The sequence below is a fragment of the Pavona decussata genome, unplaced genomic scaffold (genome assembly GCF_977016875.1).
Source record: "Pavona decussata unplaced genomic scaffold, jaPavDecu1.1 SCAFFOLD_236, whole genome shotgun sequence".
Lineage (NCBI taxonomy): Eukaryota > Metazoa > Cnidaria > Anthozoa > Scleractinia > Agariciidae > Pavona > Pavona decussata.
The window spans coordinates 273,428-299,293 of NW_028145641.1; the positions used below are offsets into that span (position 1 = coordinate 273,428).

Genomic DNA, 25,866 nt, shown 5'->3' on the forward strand with positions numbered 1-25,866 from the left:
ATATTTTTGTTTACTAGAAAAATTTATTTAAAAAGGGACTTGTAAATACAATATAAACAGTAGTTCTTGAAGGGTACAAGCCCTGCACATACACTGTAAAATGAACTTTGTTAATTTTTTTTTTTGTGAAAAATTTCATTGAATGGTCTGTTTTTGTTTAGGGCACGGGTCATGCCAAGGAATACATATTACAACTCACACTAATGGTCAAAAGCTAATGCACTAATAATTATTATTCCAATTTATTTCATTTGAAATTAGGTTCTTACGTGTCGCATCGTACAGGGAGTTCACCCAGTTGGTACATGGAAACTTGGCGCACCGGCGTATTCCTTTACCTGCTTGCGCTTATCACATGATAAGAAAGGAATTGAGTTCTGAAGGTGCTCCCTTCACCGGTTATGAGGAGGATGACTAATGGTTAGTTTTGGCTTACTGGCACAGAATGCTTTGGTACCTCATTTATTACTGCAGTTGTAATATTACTAAAACATTCACACAATAAATTGCTGCAGCTGATTGTCTCATTGTTGTTTAGTGTTTTATGATATCTTTACAAATGAATGGGCTCATATTCATACATACAGCAGGGTTCTCAATAGAGTTTTGAACAGCAGTTGCTGTGTTATTTTCAGCCGTAACATTGACGTACAGGGCCGTAGCTTGGGCATACTGATCAAGGTCCTTTTCCAGCTGTAACACTTATAGGTGTTACGTGATCAACTGAGAACCCTGCTATACAGCATATATGTTGCGGTTCCATTTTATGCTTTGTTCAATTTTCATTTCTCTTTGTTTTACTAGCTTACTGACATACAATATCATCCAAAAAAGGAAAATTAAAACTGACCCAAGGGTAACATTGAACTGCAACAGATATCTTGCTAACTGCTTTACCATGTTAAAAGCAAAGTACGAGGCCATAAAGTCAGAGGTAAACAAACAGGAACTTTGTTCCAAAGAAGGAACAACCTGGCACAACAGGGTGGGGGAGGGAAAATTTGCTGTGAGCATTTGGTCTGAGAAAAAATTACTACCCCCATCTGTATCTCCTACCACCCTCTTCAAGGGAAAGAAAATTTGCTGTGAGCATTTGGTCTGAGAAAAAATTACTACCCCCATCTGTATCTCCTACCACCCTCTTCAAGGGAAAGAAAAAAAAAGAATGTTTGTTCACAGATAGGCTTGTGGCCTTGTTAGAAAAGTTAATTTGAATTGTTTTTGTCTTGTTTCTTGGGACATTCAGCATTCTTGTGGCCCTTCATAGGCCTTTTGCATGTACGACAATTTCTCGGTGTGGACTCTCTGTTTCTTTTAGAGGTAGCTGCACTGCTGGGTTCTGCCCCCCTCTTTTTCTTAGAAGTAGTTGAACTGCTAGGTTCTGCTCCCTTCCTCTTTCTCTTCTTGGATTTAGTTGCACTGGCAGATTCTTGTTCCAAAACTGTGGCCACTGGAAAAAAAATAATCGTATAAGCATGTATCTATTCAAAAGTCATGTATTTATTCATATCTTGAACCTTAAATTTATTTGTCAAATTTGTTTCAATCACATCTGAACAGTAGCATATACCACTTTTGCATTTACCAATGTGAAGTAGATTGTGCTTTCCACCTGACCTTGTGTTGCTGGGAAAAAATACATGGGCATGAATTAAATGGATTATTCTAAATATAGCTTTACTCACATGGTGTTGTTGGAGGAACGTTGTTTACTACCATCTCTTTCCTTTTCTTTCTCTTATCCAATGCACTTTCAGGAGTTTCCTTTTCTAGCATTGAGTTCATAGGAAGGGGGGTCATCTCTCTCAACTCTCTAGCAGCATCACTTAGCGAAGTACCAGTCTTGACAGATTCCAGGAAGGTCTGGTATATTTCCTCAACATACTCTAAATGAAGTAAATGAAGGTATAAAGTAAAATGACCTTTTCTTCCTTCTTTGAGGCATAATTGCCTTGATCATTATAGTGAAAAGGTGAAGGCTCGAGACCTTTTCTCGCATGGTACAGTACTTTGCATTTTAATGCATAACATATTCCAAACCAGTCTTGACAGTAAAGTGAAGAGACAATTTAGTTACCATATTTGGGGGATATCCTGATATCGTGCACAGTAGCTTCTCCATTCTTGAATTTTGGATACATCATCTTCACCTGACTAGAGCCATCAGCCTTTGTTTTTGTTTCTCTCACCAGGTTGTAATTAAAGTGTATTGCAGCAAGAATATGCCTAGAGTGAAAATCCAGAGGAGAATTAGTTTATGTTTTGGTTTCTGTTAGTCCTGATTTGTTAGGACTAATTGTAGAAATATTGCCTGTTATGTTCTTTGCTAGTTGGCAGTTGAAATGACTGAAGTTGAGGTTCCCTAGTCTTACATTGTAATTTACATGGGAACAAACAAAGAGACCACTTATGGCTTCTTCCCATGCACCCATTCAATTATACATTTATCTATGTTGGCTTCAGTATTCAAACTATTTTCAAATGTGCTTTACCGTTGCCAGCAAAAGTAAGGGTAAAGATACAATAATTGTGCAGTTCCAGAAAATATCCATACTCCCCCCACAGATGGTTTTCATTTTATTTCATTCATTTTTTTCTGACAATTTAGTTTTTAAGTGCCCCCCCCCCCCCCCAAGGAATTTCCAGTGACCCTCCATGGGGTGGGTATTTGAAAATAAAAGCTTTTGCATGATAGTGAAATTATCAGTTCCTTTGGCTTCCCCGGATAACGTAAACCTCAGTCTTTATAATTCTCACTATCATGCTCAACCTCATAAAAATTACAGTCACTCGGAATATCCATTATTACACAAACCTGCAAAGCATTCCCACATATGAGAATGAAATCATCTTTGGACAGAAGTGGTTTAGTACCGAATGGAATCCTTCAAGGCAGCTTGTCTGGGCTATTGGCGAGGCCTGCATGATGCCTTTTACCAGTCTGCTGTCAGTCAATGCTGCCACAACCTTCTCGTAGACCACAGAGTCTAGAAAAATACATCTCTATGAGCTGCAGTTGTCTTAAGTAGCAATATTGAACCATTCACTAAATGTTGCCTGACAGGTATACCTTAGCAAGAGATGACTTTAATGAATAGAAGATAATATACCGGTAATTGCTTCTCACTGGTATCATGGTATTGAGCACTCATGAAAATCAGACTAGTCACATGGTAAGCTTTGGTTGTATATTATGACAAAAGTGGACTTGAACAATTTTAGATTATATTTATTCATCACAATTGTTACATTAATAAGAAATCATACTTGGTAGAAACCACTTTCTTGGCTGGATGTCAGCGCCATGGTGACATTTGTTGTAGAGGGGATCATCTAAACTGTCATGCTTATTTATAATATGGCCCAGGAATGATTTAAACTTGGCATATATTATCCTTCCTGTGCCACACAAAGTTGTTGTCGCGCTCCAGTAAAAATGGTTTTCGCAGGATCTTATCCACTCCGATAAACTCTCACAACCACTCTGTTTAGAGATTTTTGAAAGCACTTTTCTGATCTCTGAAAAACATAAGAAAATTGGACAACATTAGTGTTTACTCATCTTGCTAAAGTGAGAGTCAAGTTCTTAAAATGGGTCACCTCCTGAAAGACCCTGTGTGCCGTAGATGGGAGTTCAGGAATGTAGTGACAATAACTGTACACAGGAGTTGTCCACCAGTGGGAGGGAATGGATGTCACAGAGGTGTACTGATTCTTGTTGACAGTCAGCTCTTTCACTATTATTTTTGGATGTTGTGGTTGGGTGGAGGGGATGGGATGGGTATGAACAAGTGTACTTTTTTTTCCATTGTTTTATTGTGAACTCTCTGTTTCTCAGTCAATGTGTGTGGAGTCTGTATACACAGTTGGTTATTTCCGTCAAGTGAAAAACAAAACATATATTGAGTGCTTACGTTTCTTTATGTACCAAAGATCAAAGTAGTGGGTGATATTACTGAGCTTTTCACGCATGTGCTTTGCTATTGAGAGGTGTCGGTCAGAAATGAAAGTACCAATTGCTAGCCCAGATCCAAGTAGATAAGCCATACATCTCTGGAATCCAGCATACTCCATGGCTGGGCTGCTACCAACTTCATTTCTCTAGGAAAATTAAAAATTTACATTAAATGAGTCATTGACAAATAGTCCATCATGGATGTGCCATCTGAAAACAGCATACATATGCTTATGATGTAAGACTGCTATACATGTCCAGAGTACATAGCAATATGACAAGTGATAAATGTAAATCATGGGAATGGAGGGGGTGGGGTGGGGGCTCTTGTGAAATTATATTGCGTGGGGATTGTGTGGCCTATAATTTCCTAGTTAATCCTCAAATAAATAGGATAAAAAAACAAAAACCATTATACCTGTACCAGTGCGAAATGGATAATTAGTGACAAGCTGCAACAGAAAACTGTATAAGCACCAAACTTGGCACTATGGCCCATACTGTCATGCCTTCCGTCACCGGATATGACAAGGGGCTCGCCAGTGGCCTTCAGCTTTTCGAACATCTTGGCCTGGCATTTCTTCCAGTGGATGTAGATGGCTGGAAAAAGTTTAGCCTATAATAATAATGAAAGAAAGTACAAACCTGAATTAAATTACTGCATAGTTTCAGAAATATCCACCCCACCCCACATAATTCCAATTTCTTTATTTTCTTTACTATATTTACTATATATTATTATCCCAGCAAACATTCAAACCCTTGGCCTGTTAAGCTGGCTGTATAATCTTTGATCATTCCGAGTTCCCATCTTGTAAACCTGTTTTATTACATGATGGAAGATACCACATTCAAGCCAATAAATTCTGAAATATAATATTTGGTCTGTTCCAGACAAAGGACATTAAAATCGTACGCCATCCAATGTGTGTCATATGCCCCCATTACATCTTATTATCCCCCCACAATATTCTGCAGTTACAGAAAATATCCATACTCCACCCACGGAAGGTTTTTGTTTGCCCCCCCCCCCCCCTAATGAAATTCCAGATTATTTTCATAAATTGACTGTAAAAAATTTAGCCTTTAACACCCCCCACCCCCCCCCCCCCCCACACACACACACACACACACACACCTTCCGTGGGGTAAGTATGTATTTTTTTCTGGAACTACAAGTTATCTTCTTGTTGGTGAGATTATTTGCATTTGCAATAACTTACACGTTGGTGGTGGAAGAATGTACTCAAGGAAATGCAAGCCAAACCCATATGTTTGAAGATCTGGACAACCTTGCTTGCAGAACCTCCTGACAAGAGTATGGCAAAACAAAGCAGGAAATTTCCAGCAGGAGTTTTTGTTCCAGGCATGTAGGGTTGGCTAAACCACACATTCTCTTTTTGGGGACATTTTGGGTTTTGGCACCTGCTGGTAACCACTGCCATGGTTCCAACCTCACGAGTTTCAATGAGGGGATGGTCTGCCCGGCACGTATGGCAGAACTGAAACAGCAGGAGCAGCTTTGACAAGAAGACAATGTGTTTTGGACTGGTCCTTAGATTGTCATCATTCAACCTTGAACAAAGAGCAAAACGAATCTTGGCATAAAAAAAAAAAAAACATTTTCAGCAGCAACTCCCACAAATTCAAATGCAAATTTAAAAAAAAACCCTTTTTTTGGGGCTATTGTTCAAATTCAAATTACAGATATCAGTTATTACCTTGGTCCTTTTATGATGTTGTCATCCTCGTCTGTTTCTTCCCCAGTGTCTATGTCAGTTTCTGGCTTGTAATTTTTGTCTGTCAAGGTATTGTCATTCTCTGGCTCCTCTTCTATCACCTCCAAGTCTTCTTTATCATCTATCTCTACCTCCACATTCTCTTCCACATGAGTAGAATTAGTGTTGTCAACTTTTGAGCTAGCACCCTCCTCAACATCACTGACAGTTGGCTGTTCTTCATAAATACGGTCACACTGAATACCTAATGAAAGTGACAGTAAGAAATTCAGACCTTTTAGAGCTAGGGAAAAAAACTGTGGGACAATTTCAAATGTATGTAAAAATTACCCCCGCCACAATACATACACACATACTCAGCTAATAATAAAAAATTAATATAAATACTGTAGTAAAAATATTTTCTGTGTTAAAAAAGTGTAAAGTTTGCTTACAAGCAAAATAAGACATTCATACACTGTGCTACATTATTCCGCACTTACTAGTGAAAAATTTACCATGGATTTTGTTTTTCAAATGGCAACCAAAAGAGTAGTTTATGCACACGTAAGCAAAGGAAAACATTGGATGGACCATTTCTGTGAAATAAAGCCGTACTGTCTTCTTTTCATTTCACGGATATATGCAATTATTTGTGAAATACAGGTACACTTACTGGTAGAAGTTGTAGCAGGCGTTTGCATCAACGAATCGTTCTTGCTTTTTAGCGTTATCATTTTGTTGCCCAGTTGGCGCAGTTCCTCCTTCAATCTGGTACATCCAATGCAACCTTTCGTCTGGACTGCAAAGTCTTTCGTCTGAAAACAAAATCAAGGTTCAAACAGGTTCAGTATAGGTGGAATTATAATAGGTAAAACCCTCTCGCGGCAATTTCAGTGTTTACACAAAAGCGCTAATTGTCTGCAAAAACATTGTTCGTATTCATCGAAAGAGCGCGGTCACGATCGCAAGATGCTGCAAAGATGTTGATGCACACAGGTAAGATAAATGAGGTAAAATATTTTTAGCTCACCGGCGGTTCGGCAGGAGATTCTAGATTCGAGCTTGAAGAGCACGCCTGTCGGCCGCCGAGTCCTCGCAAGATCCCAGCTCGTCCTCATTTTTCGGCGAAGAATTCCCCGAAGGTCCAGCTTGATTACTGGCACAAGCAAGGGCTTCCCTTAGAAGCTAAAAATTTACAGAGCAAATCCAGGGAATCAATCTTAAAATGTGAACTATTTGACATCGCTCCTGTATAAGCAATTCACGCAACACATGAAACAAAAACATCACGTCGTCACAAACCTTTCGACGACTTCTGTATGATAAATCTTCCTCTTCCCACGAATTTCTGTTGAATTTCGGCACAGGAATTGGTCCAATACTATCCTTTATCAATACAGTCAAACCTGTATATAACGGTCACCCTTGGGAAATGGCCAGGTGACCGTTATATACAGGGTGACCGCTGTACACAGGTTTCCTTTAAACTCCCCAGAAGTCAATAAATAGCGTTTTTATGTATAAATTATCACTCAATTTACGTTTTAGTGACAATAACGAGTAACAGCAACGCAATAATCAGGATAAGAAAGGTCATAAAATGTCCGTGGCGTACTTTTACGGAGGTGCAGTATACTCATCTAAGTTTCCTTGTAGGAAAAGCTTTTAACGGAATTATGGATTTAAAAAAAAAATCGGTTCTAGTTTTCTGATATTTCGGAGCTCGAAGCTTGATTTCATGTAGTATGTCATTGACTTTACTTAGTGTGAAACAAAAAAAAAAATAGTGTGAAAGAAAGTTCTTCATGTCCATAGTACTGAGCAAAGTCTTTCAGCTGCTTTGCAAGCGCGACTGCCTGTGCTACTGTCTTATTCATATTGTTGTTCCTTCGCGTCTCAGGGGGACTAGCTGCAATTTCACCATCTTCGCCATCAAAGAGATCGTTCGGACCTCCTCCCTCCAGTTGGGGTTAGAGTCATCGATATATCCCTGGTATTGTTCGTTAATCATAACCCAATTTCGTGACCGTTATATACAGGTAGAAGATAATGAAATTGTACATTCAGGAAGTCTAAAGGGTGACCGCGTCCGTTATATACAGGTGACCGCTTTATGCAGGTTAACTTAACAGGAAATATAAGGGACGATTTTTGGGAAGTTGTTCAGTGACCGTTATACAAAGGGTGACCGCTATATACAGGGCCGTTATATACAGGTTTGACTGTACTCGCTGTCTCTTGACACCAGGAATTGAAAACTGTGCCTCGAAATCCTCTGTATTGCTGAAGTGGACTGAGCATACTCGAGAATACACAGTTGGCTCCCACTTCGCTCGCTTCAACTTCACGAAGTCAACCCATTTTTTTCTCCGCGCTTTCGCTTCACTGCGATCATCACCGAGATACGGAATTTTGTGGAGAGAAATATTCCTCTCTGGATCGTTTCCATTCGAACAACCAGCCACAACACATCTATCGGGCATTTTCTCTCCCGGCAAATGTTGCCGGCACGTGGAATTGTGAGAGAAGATTTCTTTGCGGGAAATCTTCACCTCCTGATATGACGTCATGACTTGACTCGTTCCAAGGCTCATTTTGGATCGATTACCCGGCCAGCCATGAGGGGCGTGGCTCAAGCGGGACTTTTAAACCGAGAGACGGGCCAGAATGTCAAAAAAAAATTCAGGCACTTATTTACACATTATAAAGTTACCAAAACAAGAAAAACCCCACAGACAATATAGACACTTTAATTTTTGGAGTCCTTATACTGGCTTTCAAAAAAAATGTTTCTCTCCACCCTGGCCAGACTCAAACTCTACAACCAATAGATCAACACAGTGATGTTTAGATCCCATACTTTCTTGAGGTCTGGGGTAAAACCATCCCAAATTTGACCAAAGCAAGATGACAATCTTTTCAGAGTGTTTGCAGTAGTCAGTAGGTGACTTTGGAAGAATGCTAAAAGCTCCCACTTGATTTTGTCTGAAAGAAATTCCAAATCTTCTTATGGTGTACCAGATTTCTTTAATATGCTACAAGCCATATTCAAACTTATTTTTGCATGGAGTGCTTCCCTCCCTTTGGGCATGGGCAAAGTCCAAGGTCACAGAAAAAACTATGGAGCATGGTTTACAGAAAACTGACACAAATTACCAACAGGATCAACAGATTTACTCAACCAAATGATCTTACAACCCTACCTCTCACAAAGCAACAACAATACAGACCTTGACAAGGAGAGCACAACTGGTTTACAACAAACCTGACAGTTTCGCAGACAAAATCAAGTACTAATAGACAACGTACTTAACATTTTCAGCAAGAACAATAAATTATAACCCTGCAGGACTTTCGTTTGACCCAACACTTGCAACAACAGTGAACCTAACAATTAACACTGATGTGACAACCTGTTGAATTACTTAAAAATACTGCAACTATACCTTACATCAAAGGCACTTCTAGATGTGATACTATTGCACAAATCCTACGTACAGCCCTACTTACAACATCTACTGACAAAAGGACAAAGATGAACCAAGTGGAAGATAGGGAGTAGTTTCTAAGATCAAATGCTGGGATCACTGGCAGATATTTGAACAAAATAATATAACATATAAATATAATGTAATAAAACATCAACAATTCATTGAATCCCAGAAACCACAGAATCGGCTAGAAATCTGCCATGTGCACTACTTGCAGTACAGATTACTATCAATGATTCTCTGGAACTTTCTGACTTAGAGCAAGTGCAACTGACCTGTTGCCAACAACTACCTACAACTCATGAACAACTTATTGGCTATAAACCCCGAACAAAAGAGATAAGGTACATGTAACCTTTTTGCCCCAATTAATGTTGCAAATGTTAAATGTTCACAAAACAATGATACAGTTAAACGTACCGTAAGCGACCACCCATAAATGTCAAGGATATGTGGTCGCTTATGGGAGGTGGTCGCTTACCAGAGGTCAGACCACAGGGGGTCTAAATTTCGGGTAACTTTCATATGGTAATTGCAGAGACCTTACCTTTTTGCCAGTGCTTATCAAGGCCCATAGTAATAACTTTTTCTTAGCTACAAGTATATTAAGACTGGTCCAAAATTATTCTAGGCAAACAATCTTAGGGTTATGGTGATTATTGTTTGTATCTCACAACTTACTTAATACAGCGATTGAGACAATTGTTGTGAAAGAAACTTGACTCTTTTATTACTCCAGGTGGCGCCATTTTGAAACAAGGTAGCACTGTTTGTGGAAATAGTATATTTACTGGTTTTTAATTAAGCTTTAAAACGTCAATATTTGGAACAAAATTGAAACTAACAACACGAACGAAACTAGAGGGGGACTAATACTTGGATGTATTTTTTGATTTACAGGTAGATGGGCCTATAACTGGGAAGGGGGGGCTAATAAGCGAGGGGACTTATAGGTGACAGTTTATGGTATGTAACCACTGTCATTTCTGCATCATCACTTCAAGCGCTGCTCCAATGATGCCTCTATGCTGCTCTAAAATGGGTCACAAATTGTGTCTCCCAGGCTTCATTGGCACTGAGCACCAAAATTTTGCCACTTTATCAAAAGCCCCAAGGAATCCAAGATTTCTTGAACTGATCACAAAATCTGGATTTGGATTTTCCCAAACGAATATCACTCACACAAGCACAAGGTTTTACAACAAACCAGTATTTTTTCTCGGGCAATCTCACACCGCGCCGGTTCACATATATACTACCGCACTTTTCTTATGCTTATCACACAGGGGAATATCGACCATTGCTTTACGGCTTTTAATATATAACTTACTTACACCGTATACGTACTGAGATGGCCACTGTACTGTCTTGAAATTGGAAGACGTTGTTTTTAATCATGTATGAATAAGTTCCAGTGTCCGATCTGTTTACTGCAACAAGTGTTATGTTGGTTTCACTTTCTGACACAATCATTACAATTCGGTTTTCATAGCCAGTCCCAGGAACCACAGTCAAGCCGCTGCCGTCTTTCACCGCTATGATTGTCGACGGAAGCAATGAAAATTGTCCCTCTCTGAGCGTTCCGTCTATATTGTAAGTCCATCGAAGAGTAATGTTGTCTCCCTCGTCGACATACGACGGATTACCAGGCTGTTTTGTAAATACTGGAAGTGGTTCTACAACATTAAAGAGAACCATATAACTGTAAGCTTAAATTGATGCGTAAATGTAGGGAAGCGAGCTCAAAAACCACAGAAAACGAACACTGAACATAAGAGAAAGGGAAAAATAATACAAACCTGCGACATCAATAAACGGCAGTACATTCCACAACACTGTAAGCGTGATTAACGTTTTAACCATTGCACTTCCAGTTTCAGCTGAAGACATATCTTGAATACTAATACGCTTTTAGGGCTCGTCACGCATTCACTGTTGGGGGAATGAATGTGTGACGAGCCCAAACAACGTTTGTGCACAGCGGCTGTGTAACGAGGAAGCGTTCTAGTCGTATCTCAGTGTTCCTCTGGAACCGCCATACCGGGGTAATTGAGCACGGAAGGCACGCACTGCTAGGGAATGTGGCATGGGGGGGGGGGGGGGGAACGGCCGCCCAAAACAAGGTGCTCGGAAAATGCAATATCCGACCTTTTCCGTGATAACTTTTTCAAGAACGGTTAGCAAGTGACATGACTTACATTTTAATTCTCCCCGCTGCTGGAACCTATGAGATTTTGCACGATTTACACCGGGTTTACAGAATTCCGCCCTTTCGCGTGCACGGACACTAAACGGAAAAAAATAAAAGATTGTTACCAGATAAAAATGCGTGGAAAGGTTTGATACTGGCTCAAGAAACGCAAAATTCAAACGTTTTGTAAAAACACTTATAAACGTTTCGACCTAAGAACTTGACTCTTCATCGGTTATGATGGAATGAAATAGCGTGACAATGAATTATAAAAGTCTAAAAAGTCGGATTCGTCAAATTCTGTCATAAAAAGTGCAGAACTACCTCTCCTCGAATTCGAATTTTTGAATACTAACCCATGATTGAGGGTATACGTTTTCAGAAGGCGTATACTGGCCGTAAATATCAAAGACAAGATCGCTCAAAAACTAAAGGAGTGTATGCAGTTTTATTTTTGTCGGGTTATAATATAATGGAAAAGTGCCAAAAAAAAACTGCGAAAACTAAACTAAAATGTCTCTTTTGATCGATTCACGGACAGGAGAGGAAATTATTGATCATCATCTTGCTAATTGAAAGGCGTATTAAAGAATGGGAGACACAAGGAAAAGGAAGACAGAAGACAAACTGGGTTGAAAATAAAATCCCGTCATTCCATATATATTGGTATAAATTAGTGGTATAAATTATTATTAAATTCTCAGCCTCGGATATTGCATTTCTAGCGTTCTGATTGGTTCACTAAATCTCGGTTATCAGCTCATATACCGTAGTTTGACCTTATATGGAAAACGAAAGCCCCAGGTGTTGCTAAGCTAAATTTTTTTTTCGGCGGGAAGCAAAAGTTTCTTCGGAAAAATGTAGAAGAAAAAAAAGGAAAAGAAAGAAATACCAAACAATGCCATCTCAATATAACAACAATAAAAGCCACAAAGTTCGGTATGACACTATTTAATGGTACGTATCTCTGAAGTTTCCTTTGAAATCTTTAAAATTGCAAGATTTTACGACTTTTAGATCACATATTAAACAACAACAATAACAACCGGTTACCTTAAAAAAATTTCAGGATGGCTTGCAAATCCCGACGGTAAGAGGTTAAAGCCAATTGAAGAAATTTCTCAGGAAGAGCTTCATGCCTGCCTTTATGTTTTTACGAATTTACGAGGATTTCAGATGGTTCATCTATGAAATCCGTACGAGCGGCGGCCATAATGTTCGTTTCCGTCGCTCGGCACCACTCAGCAAAACATTTGCACTAATAATGTGCACAGCTCTTACGCTTCTCAAATAAGCTTGAAGTTTTAAAAATTGCACTGAATGCTTGTCTCAGTGAGGTTGTACCTCGTACACTTGGACTTGCCTGAAGTGTTTTAAATCGTCCGCGAGGAATTCAGTTCAGCATGAAAAAAGCCGTCCTTGCCCTGATCTCTTCCTTCGCCCGGCACCACACAACAGAACATTTGCTCAAATGTGCACAACTATTACGCTTCTCGATGAGCTGGAACTTCAAAAGCACTTGAATGCTAGTCTCAGAAAGGTTATAATTCGTACAGTTTTCTTGAATTTTAGATGTCCGACTGTGTCCGATTTTCTTCGCTTTCGATTTTTCATTCAACTCCGTTTGAAAAGCGCTGCGCGTGTCATGTGATCATTAGGTTTCGCGCGCTTTGGTCGGAGGTTGCCTCAACATCCGGTCGTTTAAATTTGAGAGAAATTCTTTCTTAAGGTATAAAAATTCCGTAAACTTCAACAGCAATGTCCAAACGCGGAGAATTTAATAAAACAATTATTCCATTCGCGCTTGTTGGATATGAGATTGGTTATAGCCAACTCGGCGCTTCGCGCCTCGTTGGCTATTTACCATCTCATATCCAACGCGCGCTCATGGAATAATTGTTAATTAACCTTGGTCGACTTGTTCGTGACATATTCTGATTATTTGTCATTCTTAATTTTTGGAGCACTTCGTCTGGTTTTCAAAGAAAAAAGAATTTTTCTCTCCGCCCTGGCCAGACTAAAACCCGGCAACCGATCGACACATTGATGTTTCGACCCCATGAAATCTCGAGGTCTGGGGTAGGTGACCCCCGACACGAAAAATACATGGGAAAAAATACCGGGTATTCCTAGAGCGGTGTGTTGGAAGATGGAATTCCAAACCAGTTTGATGTTGGCTCAGTTTGTTTTTGCCCGCAGTGTGATTGATATGTCAGTAATTCATCCTTTGAACCTTTAAGTCCTAACAGAGACAAGCGTCACTGAAATTTCTCCTTGTAATCAATCAATGCTTATTCAACCCCTGAACACATGAGAAGTAAGGATACGATAAGCCAAGTTGAAAATTTTTGAAATTTTAATAATTACTCCCCAGTACTTTTATAAGAAAAGTATGGTGACATTAGATAGGAGAATAAGTTTTTTGATATTAAAGTTTAAACGGTTAAAAGTTTCACTTTAATCTAAAACCATCCCAAATTTGACCGAAGCAAGATAACAATCTTTTCAGAGTGCTTGCTAGTCAGGAGGCGACATCAGAAGGGTACTATAAGCTCCTACTTAATTTTGCCTTAAAGAAATTCCAATTAATCTTCCTATGGTATACCAGATTTCTACAAGCCATATTCAAACTTATTCTTGCTTGGAGTGCTTTGCTCCCTTTGGGCATGGGCAAAGTCCAAGGTCACAGAACAAACTATCGATGACGATTTACAGAAAACCCACACATACCAACAGATTTCTGAACCAATCATCTTACAACCTTACTTCTCACAAAGCAACAACAATACAGACCTTGAAAAGGAGAGCAAAACTGGTTTACAACTCACCTGACAGTTTCGTAGACAAAATCAAGTAATGGAATAAATGTGATGGAATATTTTTTGTATTTTTTTTTTCAGCCTGGGGACAGTTGTTAAAAGCCCGGTTAAGTTAATCCTTGGTTAACGTGAACTTTGATTCAACTATATTTACTAATCAATGGAGATTCTTTAAAATTATATTTTTTCCTCAGTTTAAACTTAGAGTTTTCTTTACCATTAGCTTCAAATTAGCTTACAAAACATTTTAACGTGCGAGGTCAAAACCTCGGTTAACTTTTAATCGGGAATTAGCGTTAATCGACTCTCGAACAACCCGGCCCGGGTGAATAAATGAAAATAATTTATTATTCAGTAAGTGACACAGGCATGCTCGGAAAAAAAGCGAGTGCTCCTACCACGAGTCGAACCTAAAACCTTCCGATTACTAGTTCGCATGCTCTACCACTGAGCTACTGGAGACTTGTGGGAACTAAAGGCCATTAAACTAGGTTCATGGGACAAACATCCTGCATACTGCTAAAATTAGAATGTCATGTGTGGCATATGCTCAGTGGAAGAAATACATGTGATGGTACCTTTTAAGCCTGGTGAATAAATGAGAATGATGTATTATTCAGTAAGTGACACAGGCATACTCAGAAAAAATGCGCATTTTATTCCGAGTATACCTGTGTCACTTACTGAATAATACAGTACATCATTCTCAAAATCAAGTATTAGATAACGTTTTTAGCAAGAACAGTTAATTATATAACCAGAACTTCATTTTAACCAACACTTGCAACAACATTGAACCTAACATAACACTAAATAATTCCGTGACAACCTCTTACTAGTACTACAATAATATTATACCTTACATCAAAGGCACTTCTGAAACTATCGTACAGATAGTAGAGCCCTACTCACAACAACTACTACTGACAAACACGGAGATGAACAGAGTGGCAGACAGAGAACAGTCACTAAGACCAAATGTGGGACTTGCAGATATTTCAGTATATATATGTTATGTCAACGTCTCACTGAGCACAAATGAGTATTATAACCAGAAATGGTAATAATATCAGCAATTCATTAAATCCCAGAATTAAACCACAGAATCAACTGGGAATTAGAGTGGGTGACAATTACTTGCAGTAAAAATTGCTATCAACAATCGATAGTCTCCCTGGAAAGTTGTTAACGTTCTGACTTACAGCAAGTGCAACTGACCTGTTGGCAGCAACTTCCTGCACCTCATAAGCAACTTGTTGGTTAACCCCGAACAAAAGAGATAAATGATTGATACACAAACTGACTAATGATTTTTGAAGATCACAAGTTGAATAACAAACTTTCATAAACATCATTGTTTGCAGTCCAAACTCATTTAACCAGCATGTGCACAACAAACTGAATACTGTAGTAATTCAATTAACCGCCCGGGCACTTATTTAATTTTGAGCCCATGAGATCTAGAGTGGGCTCTTATTTGAGGTGGGCGCTTATTTCCCAATTATTTCAGCAATTAAGTGAGGACATTTTAGAGAATAACAAAACAAGGAATAATTAACAAGTTAATTCCGCTTTAACAAGACAAAACAATTAAAGTGCAAAAGCAAACATGAACAAGCCATAAACAATACAAAAGATCACTGACTACTGTATTGGAACACAACTGATGCTCCTGCTCTTACTTCAGGCTGGACTAAGCTAGTTCAGAAATGTTTTTTGTAAGGAGGGGGTTGGGGTGGGCACATATTATGTTTTGGGGCTTTCAGGGTGCATGGCACTTATTCGAGGGTGGGCGCTTATTAACTTTTTGGGCTTTCAAGGTGGGCACTTATTCGAGGTAGGCGCTTGTGCGAAAGGCACCAAAATGGTACATATCCAGCCAGAGCACCTGAAGAAAAAGCCTCAAAGCTTTCCCTTGAGTTACACAGTATATCCACAACATTACAAGGCACACGTACACGTGAGCTAGGAACTGTTCACCTTTCTAAAATACAATAATGGTAATTATCTTTTGATTGTGTGGTCACATTTTTGCCCCAATATTTCACATGTTAATTATAAATGCTCTCAAAACAATGATATTCATCTTCATATAGATGGTTACTGTATTTCATTTTGATCTCTTTTTATATGCCTGTAGTTTTCACAACTTTTGTAGATGATACCCAGCTGAGGAGTGTGAGACTGCCGAGGGAAGTTTATACACAAAAAAATAACAAAATGGTATCTGAAAATGGTATCCTTGGGAACACAATTTCACCTTCTATTTCTCCAATTTTAATCTGCTCAAAGCAAAGCCTTTTCTCTTGCTAACTTCAACATAAAGCTTTTTTAAGATCACTAAAAATGAAGACAACCTCTCCAAAAAAAATGCTGCATGATGTTACACTATATTCACAAAATTTAAAATTTGCTCTTTCTTTGTTCACTGATTGACCAGAGCCTTATTAACAGTTTACACTAGGCTTTGGATGGCAGCTTGCTGTAAACTGCCGCTTATAAGCCCTGGGCTTGTACAACTTCGTAAGGGGCTTTAGATACTGGCTTATATCCAGGGCCGGGGGGAGGTGGGGGGGGGGGGGAGGGTGTTATAACTGGAATAAAAAACCATTTTGAAACAAGGTAGCAGATTATATCGGGGGGGGGGGGGGGAGCGGGTATAAACGGAATAAAAAAAACCTTTCGAAACAAGCAATAACAATGTTGTCATTTACTGGTTTTTAATTAGGCTTTAAAACATCAATATTTGCAACAACATTAAATCTAACCACACGAACTAAACTAGAGGGGGCCTTATTATCGGATGTATTTTTTGATTTAAAGGTAGATGGGCCTATAACCAGGGGGGGGGGGGACCTTATAAGGGAGGGGACTAATAGGCGGCAGTTTACGGCATGTAACCACTGTCATTATACTTCTGCATCGTCACTCCAAGTGCTGCTCCTGATGCCTCTATGCTGCTCAAAAAAGGGGTCCAAATTTGTGTCTCCCGCGCATGATTAGCACTAGGCACCAAAATGTTGCCACTTTGCCAAAAACCCCAAGAAATCCAAGATTTCTTGAACTGAAATCCATTTTCCCTGGAAATGAAATCTGAAACTGATCACAAAATCTGGATTTCGGTTTTCCCAAACGAATTAATGTACAAGCACAAGGTTTTACAACAAACGAGTATTTTTTCTTGGGTAATCTCACACAGCGCCGGTTCCCATTCTACCGTACTTTTCTTAATAATAATTATTAAACAATAAGCAATTATTGCTTATTGTTTATATATACTTACACTGCACTGAGATGGGTACATCACTGTCTGTAAATTGGAAGACGTTGTTTTTAATCCTGTACGCATAAGTTCCAGTGTCTGATCTGTTTACTGCATGAAGTGTTATATTGGTTTCACTTTCTGACACAATCACTACAATTCGGTTTTCATAGCCAGTCCCAGGAACCACAGTCAAGCCGCTGCCATCTTTCACCGCTATGACTGTCGACGGAAGCAATGAAAATTGTCCCTCTCTGAACGTCCCGTCTATATTGTAAGTCCATCGAAGAGTGATGTTGTCTCCCTCAATAACCGACGGATTGTCAGGCTCTTTTGTAAATACTGGAAGTGACTCTACAACACATAAAAGAGAACCATATTACTGTAAATTGATGCGTACATGTAGGGAAGTAAGCTCAAAAACCACAGAAAACAAACGCTAAACATAAGAGAAAGAGAAAAATAATACAAACCCGCGACATCAATAAACGGCAGTACATTCCACAACACTGTAAGCGTGATTAACGTTTTAACCATTGCACTTCCAGTTTCAGGTGAAGATATATCTTGAAAACTTACGCTCTTAGGGCTCGTCACGCATTCACTCCTCCCTTAGAGGAATGAATGCGTGACGGAGCACAAACAACATTTGTGTACAGCGGCATGTACTAAAACCAGGAACACCGGAACATCGAATTCGACGGTGTTGTTTTGTTTTCCCATTACAGACGGCATGGGCATGTACTAAAACCAGGAACACCGGAACACTCCCGGAACACCGGAACAACGAATTTGACGGTGTTGTTTTGTTTTCCCATTACAGACGGCATGGGCATGTACTAAAACCAGGAACACCGGAACAACGAATTTGACGGTGTTGTTTTGTTTTCCCCTTACAGACCATGTAAGAAATTAAATGTCAATGTAATTTGTTTACCCACGTATAACGAAAGAGCTTAGAGCTCGTTATAAGGTGTACGTATATGAGATCGAAATTATTAGAATTTAGAAGTGTTCAGTTGGTTTAATTTTACGGTTAGGGAGGAAAACCGGAGAACCCGGAGAAAAACAAGCAACAAACTCTACCTTCATACGACGGCGGGTCCGGGGAGCGAAGCAATTGTTGGAAGCAATTATCTTTAGACCCACGGAACTGCTGTCTGCAATAGGTGCAAAACTTGTGGCCGTTGCATTTGCAAACATCTTTATGGCCGTTATTGAAACAAAAATGATAAGTCAAAGAAAAAAAGGACCCAAAAGAATGGAAACGTTTTATTGATGACATTTTCTCACAGTGACAAAAAGAAAATTAACCTGTTCATTAGACTGTACACAGTGCCCCTATTTTTCCGTGGGATCAGGCTCGAGACTGGTACGCTTCGATGAAGCTGCCGCCATCTTGGTTTGTAAAAGCGAGCGCGATCTGGGGAGAGTGTCTAACTACCGAGGGGAGGGTAGCGGTTAAGGGTAGCGGATACTATACTAACACCCACTCCCGCTCCCCTCGGTAGTTTAGGATCGCGCTCGCCTTTACAAACCAAGATGACGGCAGATCCATCGAAGCGTACCAGTCTTGAGAATCCCACGGAAAAATAGGGGGACTGTGAACAGTCTACCTGTTCATTGAACAAACTAACAATTAAATTTACGGCCGAAATGTCAGAGAACGAGACAAGCTTTCTTGACACAATTATTTTTAAAGGAGAACGTTTCAGTAATGACAGTAATGGATCGATCCTAATGAATTGATCCGTACAAAAATATGCCAAAACATTCATCAGCAACAGAAGCCCTTGATCTACTTGGTTGAGATACATTGGAAAAAAGGCGAAGATCTCATCGCCTATATTTAGTTTTTAAGTCCTTGAATGGTCTGATTGATTGGAATTTTAATTTTAATCATTTTAAAGACATCTATGATTATAACACTCGTTTTAGTAATAACATCTGTAAACCACAATCAAAGCGCTCATGGGGACAGCATCGTTTTATTTGTCAAGCGGTAGATGACTGGAACGCTCTCCCAGACGACATTAGGAACATTTCCAATTTTTTTAGTTTTTAGACGTCTTATTAGAAACATGTAGACTCTTTTATCGATCTTATCCTTTTTACTTTTTATTTTTTAGATAGCTATATTTGTAATTTTTTTTTTTTTTTTTTTTTTTTTTTTTTTGTATTCTTACGTTAGAATAATGCAGGGCCTCACTGAAAACCACATTTTGTGACGTGGGCTCCCTGTTAAAATATCTTGTTATTATTTGATTACAAGCCTACTGAAACCTTTCAGTATAGACATTATATCTCGAGCCATCCACTGGGAGTGAAAAGAGGTTTTATTAAAGGCGAAGCACTCAGACTACTGAGAACAAACTCTTCTGAAACAACGTTCAGTGAAGAAACTCTCTAATTTTAAATCGCGCCTCATAACGTGCGGATACCCCAACAAGATGATACAGACAATGTTATTAGAAGTCAGCTTCGTAAACAAATCTTGCCTTTTGTTACAACATACCACCAATCGGCGCGTAACCTTAAAAACATGTTGATGCAAAACTGGAACACAAAATCAGCCTTTGCTGAAAAGCATATTTAAAAATCTGCCAATTACATCCTACAAGAGAGGACAATCTCTTAAGGACATACTCATTAGGGCAAAAATATAAGGCAGCGCACATAAAAATGTACACAACATAACGCAGGGAGCCGTAAAGGCCGGTCATCTCGATTTATTGTCACTGTTGTAATTGGAAAAATTAAATATTCCTTTAAAAGCTACAACTTCCTTCTACGGGGGTGGTGCCTTCCTTTTTGACTCTTTATTTGTTTATTTCTTTACTTCTTTACCTGCTTATTTCTTTATTTCTTTCTTTCTTTATTTTTTATTCACTTTTTGTCGTGTTCCGTGGGTAAACAAATTACGTTGACATTTTATTTTTTACATGGTCTGTAATGGGAAAACAAAACAACACCGTCAAATTCGTTGTTCCGGTGTTCCTGTGTGTTTCGGTGTTTTGGGGTGTTCCAGTGTTCCGGTGTTCCTGGTTTTAGTACACGCCGTGTACAGCGGCTGTGAAACGAGGAAGCGTTCTAGTCGTATCCCAGTGTTCCTCTGTAACCGCCATACCGGGGTAATTGAGCACGCAAGGCACCCACTTCCAGTGGATGTGAAAGGAGGGGGGGGGGGGGGGGGGGGGAGACGGCCGCCCAAAACAAGGTGCTCGGAAAATGCTACTTCCGATTTTTTGCGTAATAACTTTTTCAAGAATTTAACAAGTGACATGACTTACATTTTAACCTTTTTTTTTTAATTTTTAATAGTATGAAAAGGCTAGGCAAGACCTCAAGCTCCATGTACGGCGATAAATATATATATTCTACACCGGCCTGGAGGAACTGTACTGAGAATCAAAGGCTCCTGTGAGCCAACTCGTGAATGCAGTTGACACATAGTAAAATTTAGACGGCTACGGAAACTTCCTTGAAAGCTAAAAGAAATTATATCTTTGCCCGATTATGTAACGAAAAATAACCCTTCTTGTACTATAAAAATGATTGTCATATTATTCTGTACAGATTGAATAAGCCGATAATTCTGATGCGACGATTAAAAAAAATCACGTGTTTTTTTTTATTGAAAGTTCATAGAGGCACGCCATGTGCAGCTATCGTGTCCGATAGTCCGGGGCTACTGGATTTTGCGATCGGGCTAGTGGATTCTGACCATCACTTGCCCGATGGGCAAGTAAAGTTTTTTTGGGAATTAAAATTACAAAATTACTGTAGGGCATACTTTTTTTTTAACTTCTAGGTAGATTTCTGTGTTTTAAGCCGATCTCACAAAAGGAAATCTGTTCAACAAAGTATCGCATTACATTTCATGCCCGACATAAATGCGTGAAATTTTTTCTTTGGAGTTCAGTCCACGCAATCCTCAAGTAAAAATAATGAAATATGACAAGCTCTTGCTATGTATTTATCAACCGCGTCCTTTTGGTTTCCCATAAATTACCTGTTGTAAATTGCGAAAATGAAACATTTTTTCCCTTTGAAACCTCTATGAAAGCTTACAACATCTTAAAGTGTTCATTTCACCAGAAATTTGCGTGACAAGATGCCTGCTATACTGGCATTACGCGTGATGCTGCGGCTGATTCATTTATTCCAACTGTATGCTTCGCCGATTGATAAAACTATCCTTGCTAATGGAATAATTTGAGTCACGACGATCGCGTTACGTTGTTTCCCTTGTGTTACGCGACTCAGACTTTCACCGGAAATATGTAAAATTCCATTACGATAACGTAGAAAACTTAACACGACAGCGACATGATAGAGACCAAACCGAGAATCAACAGAATGCGGCAACCGGACAGCTGTTTCGAGCTGGTTGGCTCTCGTCAGCACGGTGTAGCACAGCAAAAAGTAGAACACCAACGCGAGTCGAGTGTTCTACCAAATGCACGTGGTAGCCGATTTCGGATGGTCCCAAATTCAGACATCCGTCCACGTCATAGCGCGTGACTACGAAGTCTACGAACAATGAACAAAAGAACTGAAATATCATGTCGCTGTCGTCAAGTTAAATGAGAAAAGCAAAACTTTCCTTCACAGGTACATGGCCAAACCATGTTAAAAGGTACAGCATATCGGGTCTAAAAAGATCTACGGTCCAAAACATAAAAGCAAACTATAAGCAAGGAACCGCACAACGAAAATGCTGTAGGTATACGCAGGATCTGTAAAAGATCTAATCAGCCAAAAATATAAATGAATCAAATTTATGCAAGGCTGGACTGCGTAGAAAACTTAACACGACAGCGACATGCTGACGAGAGCCAACCAGCTCGAAACAGCTGTCCACGGTTGCCGCATTCTGTTGATTCTCGGTTTGGTCTCTATCATGTCGCTGTCGTGTTAAGTTTTCTACGCAGTCCAGCCTTGCATAAATTTGTTTGTTCCAGGCTCCTAGAGAGATGCACGAAGGAGAGTGCGAGGAGACGAAAACGAGGGGGACTAGGGGAGAGAAAAAGAGGGAAAGAAGAGGAGCCTGTAATCATTTTCTAAACACCTCATGCCGGTATACCAGCTCCCGGTATACCCTCTGATTGGTCAGTTCTGACAGTTCACGCATCACACGAAAGATATCGCGAAAGAATCTGAACGAGTCAAAATGGCGAGTGTGTCACACGCGCGTGGTTTTGGTGAGACTGAGTTTAATCCAGTTTTAGAGAAGTGTGTTCGAGATTTTCAGCATGTTAAAGTACTCAGGAAGGAACAAATAGCTCTCGAAAGCGACAGACAACAATGATAAGCTTTGAAAGACGAGGATCTGTTAGACACTCATATTCGTGAAAAACAAACATCCTGCGGCAGTTTCAATCTTTTTCGCAGCGATATACAATAGCATAAGCATGAATTCACGAGTAAAGAAATCCACGGATCCTGTCTTCACAGATAAAATTTATTTAGCGCTACCTGAAATCTTGCAGTTGATCCGAGCCGATAAACTTTAACAAATGATCAAAAGGGAAGAATCTCTTATACAAAAAGAAAATCGCTTAAAGACATGCTTGTAAAAGCAAAACTGAAAACGCTTTTATCAAAACAACGGACGCACAGTGGGAGTCGTGCAGGTCTGTTAACGGAATAACCCCATTTTAACATTTAACGTGTCATAAATTCTGGCCAGATTCCTCGCACAACTGAGGCAGCTGACTCTGAAAAGCTCTTCGTTTTTTAAAAGCTTGCGAAGACACAACCAAGCGAAGACACAACATCGGCCAACACTAGACATGACTAGAGTCTCGTCGCTCGATAACGTCGCGTTAATAGACTTAATAAGTTTCCTTTTTCAAACGGCGTTGAACAAGCATACCCGGGGAACTTTCGTTCCAAAAGACGTCAAATTTTTTTGGCAAAATCTACAGGATTTTGAGGGTTGAAATCCCAAACCTGGAGAATCTTTCGGTGTCCGCGACATCGAAGCGATGTATGGACAGCCGCGCGAACTCAAGAACTCACTCGAGTAATCGAAACCCGTGACAATGAAAAGTTTGACATTTTGACATGTTGACACATTTTGGAAAAAGTGGGCGGCATGAGGTGTTTAAGAAAATGATTACAGGCTCCTCTTCTTTCCCTCTTTTTCTCTCCCCCATTCCCCCCTCGTTTTCGTTCCCTCGCACTCTCCTTCGCGCATCTCTCTAGGAGCCTGGAACAGGCTATGCGTAAAGACATCCAGATGCCAGCAATTTTAATTGTTTTTCTTGTTCAACCACGGTACGTATAAGCCGTCGAATTCGGCTTTCCTCGTTGTTAGTCTGTATGAATTATGTGATGAATACAATAAAATCTGCAATTCCACAGCGACAAACCAATGAGTGGTGCCGGATCACTTGTAGACCTGGATCAGCAAATTATCTCAAATACAAAATATTAACGGCAGACTGATCCCAACGGCGGAGGTGACGAGCTTGATAGAACAAACAACAAAAGCTAGAATAACTGAAATATATTTGTTTTTTAAAAAAAAAACAAATTTTTGCCCGATATTTCGGTTTGCAATACAAACCTTCCTCGGGGGCTGAACAAAAAAGAAAAGTGAGAAACATAAAAGGATCGTTACAAAGAAGATTTAAAATATAAAATACATGACAATGATTGGTTGATTAGGACTAAGTTACAAGTGTGAGACATGTCATTGGCGTGTTTCGTCACGTCTATTTATACCAAGAGGGTGCAATGTTTTAGCTTTGTTGATTAAATGAGCTTCACGAGCCTTTCTAACTGAGTCACGTTTGCTGCGTATAAGTTCAAGCGGGATTAGTTGGGCGTCGTTGATTGAGTGGCCAGGTTGGTTGAAATGTAGCGAGACAGGAGTAGGGTTGAGTAGTTGATGGTGATTCAGGATAGATCTGCGATGTTCCCCGAAACGTTCATTAAGTTTGCGCTTTGTCTCCCCAATGTATTGGGAGTGGCACTTCTTACACTGAATTAAATAGATTAGGTTTTTGGAATTGCAAGATATGTAGTCAGTAATTTTGCGTGATTCGTTAGTGTTGAAAAAAATGTAGTTCGTTTGACCTTCTTGGAGAAATGGGCAGGTTAGGCATCGTGGGTGGTTGCATTTATGAATTCTAGCGGGTTGTTGATTGGAAGGCTTGTTTTGAGGTAGCTCGGAATGGACCAGGAGATCACGTAGACTTGCGTTACGTTTGTAGGCAATAACTGATGGATGAGGGAAAACGTGTTTGCAGATGGCGGAGGACTGGAGGATGTCGATATGTTTTTTCACAATAGATGAGATTTTGGGAAGAGCAGGATTGAAGGATATGACGAAGGGTGTTCTGTCTGTTTTTGTGGCTTTCTGTTCTTGTGACTGTAGTGTTGCGTGACGTGGGATGGCTCGTACGCGATTTGCATCTTTTTGTAGGGAATAGCGGCTATAACCACGTTGGACCAGGTGCTTGATGAGTTCTTCGCTTCGTTTATCAAAGAAAGCGTCGGTAGAGCATATGCGACGGATTCGCAGGAAAAGGCTGAATGGAATAGTTTGTTTAGTGTGGTTCGGGTGGCATGAAGTTTTGAGGAGGTATTGATGCTTGTCTGTGGGTTTTGTGTGGAGATCTGTTTGGATGTGGTTGTTGCTGAGGTGGACTTGGATATCTAGGAAAGGGAGTGTCTGATGAGAGGAATTCGAGTATTCATGGGTAAATTTGATACTCGCGTGAACAGAGTTTAAGTATCTGATGAAATCTTTAAGGTGTTCCTCTCCTTCTGTCCATATCATAAAGACGTCATCGATGAACCTCCACCAAACGAACGGCTTGAGAGGAGCGTTTTCAATGGCGTGTTGTTCAAATTTACCCATGAATAGATTAGCGTATGAAGGTGCCATCCGGGTTCCCATAGCTGTCCCGTGTACTTGTAGATAGTGTTCGTTGTTGAAGGAAAAGTTGTTCATTGTAAGAATCATTCTTATGAGATCACATATACTTTCAGCAGGAAGGGATTTTTCTTGACGAGTGTTAAGAAAATGGCGGCAGGCTTCGATGCCTTCGTTGTGAGGAATGTTAGTGTATAACGAGGAGACATCCAGAGTGACAAGGAGGGCGTTTTCTGGTAGAGGTGCCAGTTTCTCGAGTTGAAGAAGAAAGTGTGTAGTATCTTTTATGTATGAAGGAAGATTCTGAACAAGGGGCTTTAGGTGGTAATCGACGAACTCGGAAATGCGTTCAGTAGGGTGGCTATTGCTGGATATGATGGGTCGGCCGGGGTTGCCTTGTTTGTGGATTTTAGGGAGAATGTAGAAACGACCAGTCTTGGGATCAGAGTTGGATGAGAGGTATTTAAATGTCTCATAGTCAATGAGATCATTTTTGTGCAAACGGGTAGTGTATTCTTTGACGCGTTCGTGTATTTTGC

At 39.8% G+C, this 25,866-nt stretch overlaps 2 protein-coding genes across 2 annotated transcripts in view; both read right to left on the reverse strand.

Moving 5' to 3' along the window:
• The window catches only part of LOC146457874 (hemicentin-1-like), a 289,647-nt gene extending 271,606 nt beyond the window's left edge, over positions 1-18,041 (reverse strand). The window contains exons 1-2 of the mRNA XM_085091411.1: positions 17,913-18,041; positions 17,461-17,793 (exon numbers count right to left, since the gene is read on the reverse strand). Coding sequence (XP_084947537.1) covers positions 17,461-17,793; positions 17,913-17,976 — 397 coding nt within the window. The 5' untranslated portion in view covers positions 17,977-18,041. The remainder of the gene's footprint in view (positions 1-17,460; positions 17,794-17,912) is intronic.
• Positions 1,206-11,057, reverse strand: LOC146457891 (uncharacterized). Its single transcript, XM_085091395.1, has 13 exons — positions 10,967-11,057; positions 10,515-10,843; positions 6,350-6,491; positions 5,677-5,938; positions 5,179-5,530; positions 4,374-4,571; positions 3,915-4,101; positions 3,268-3,519; positions 2,816-2,987; positions 2,078-2,226; positions 1,686-1,886; positions 1,385-1,450; positions 1,206-1,291 (listed from the first exon to the last, which is right to left on the reverse strand). Exons 1-13 carry the CDS (start codon positions 11,055-11,057, stop codon positions 1,206-1,208), a joined length of 2,487 nt encoding a protein of 828 aa, XP_084947521.1.
• Positions 18,042-25,866: the final 7,825 nt, after the last annotated feature.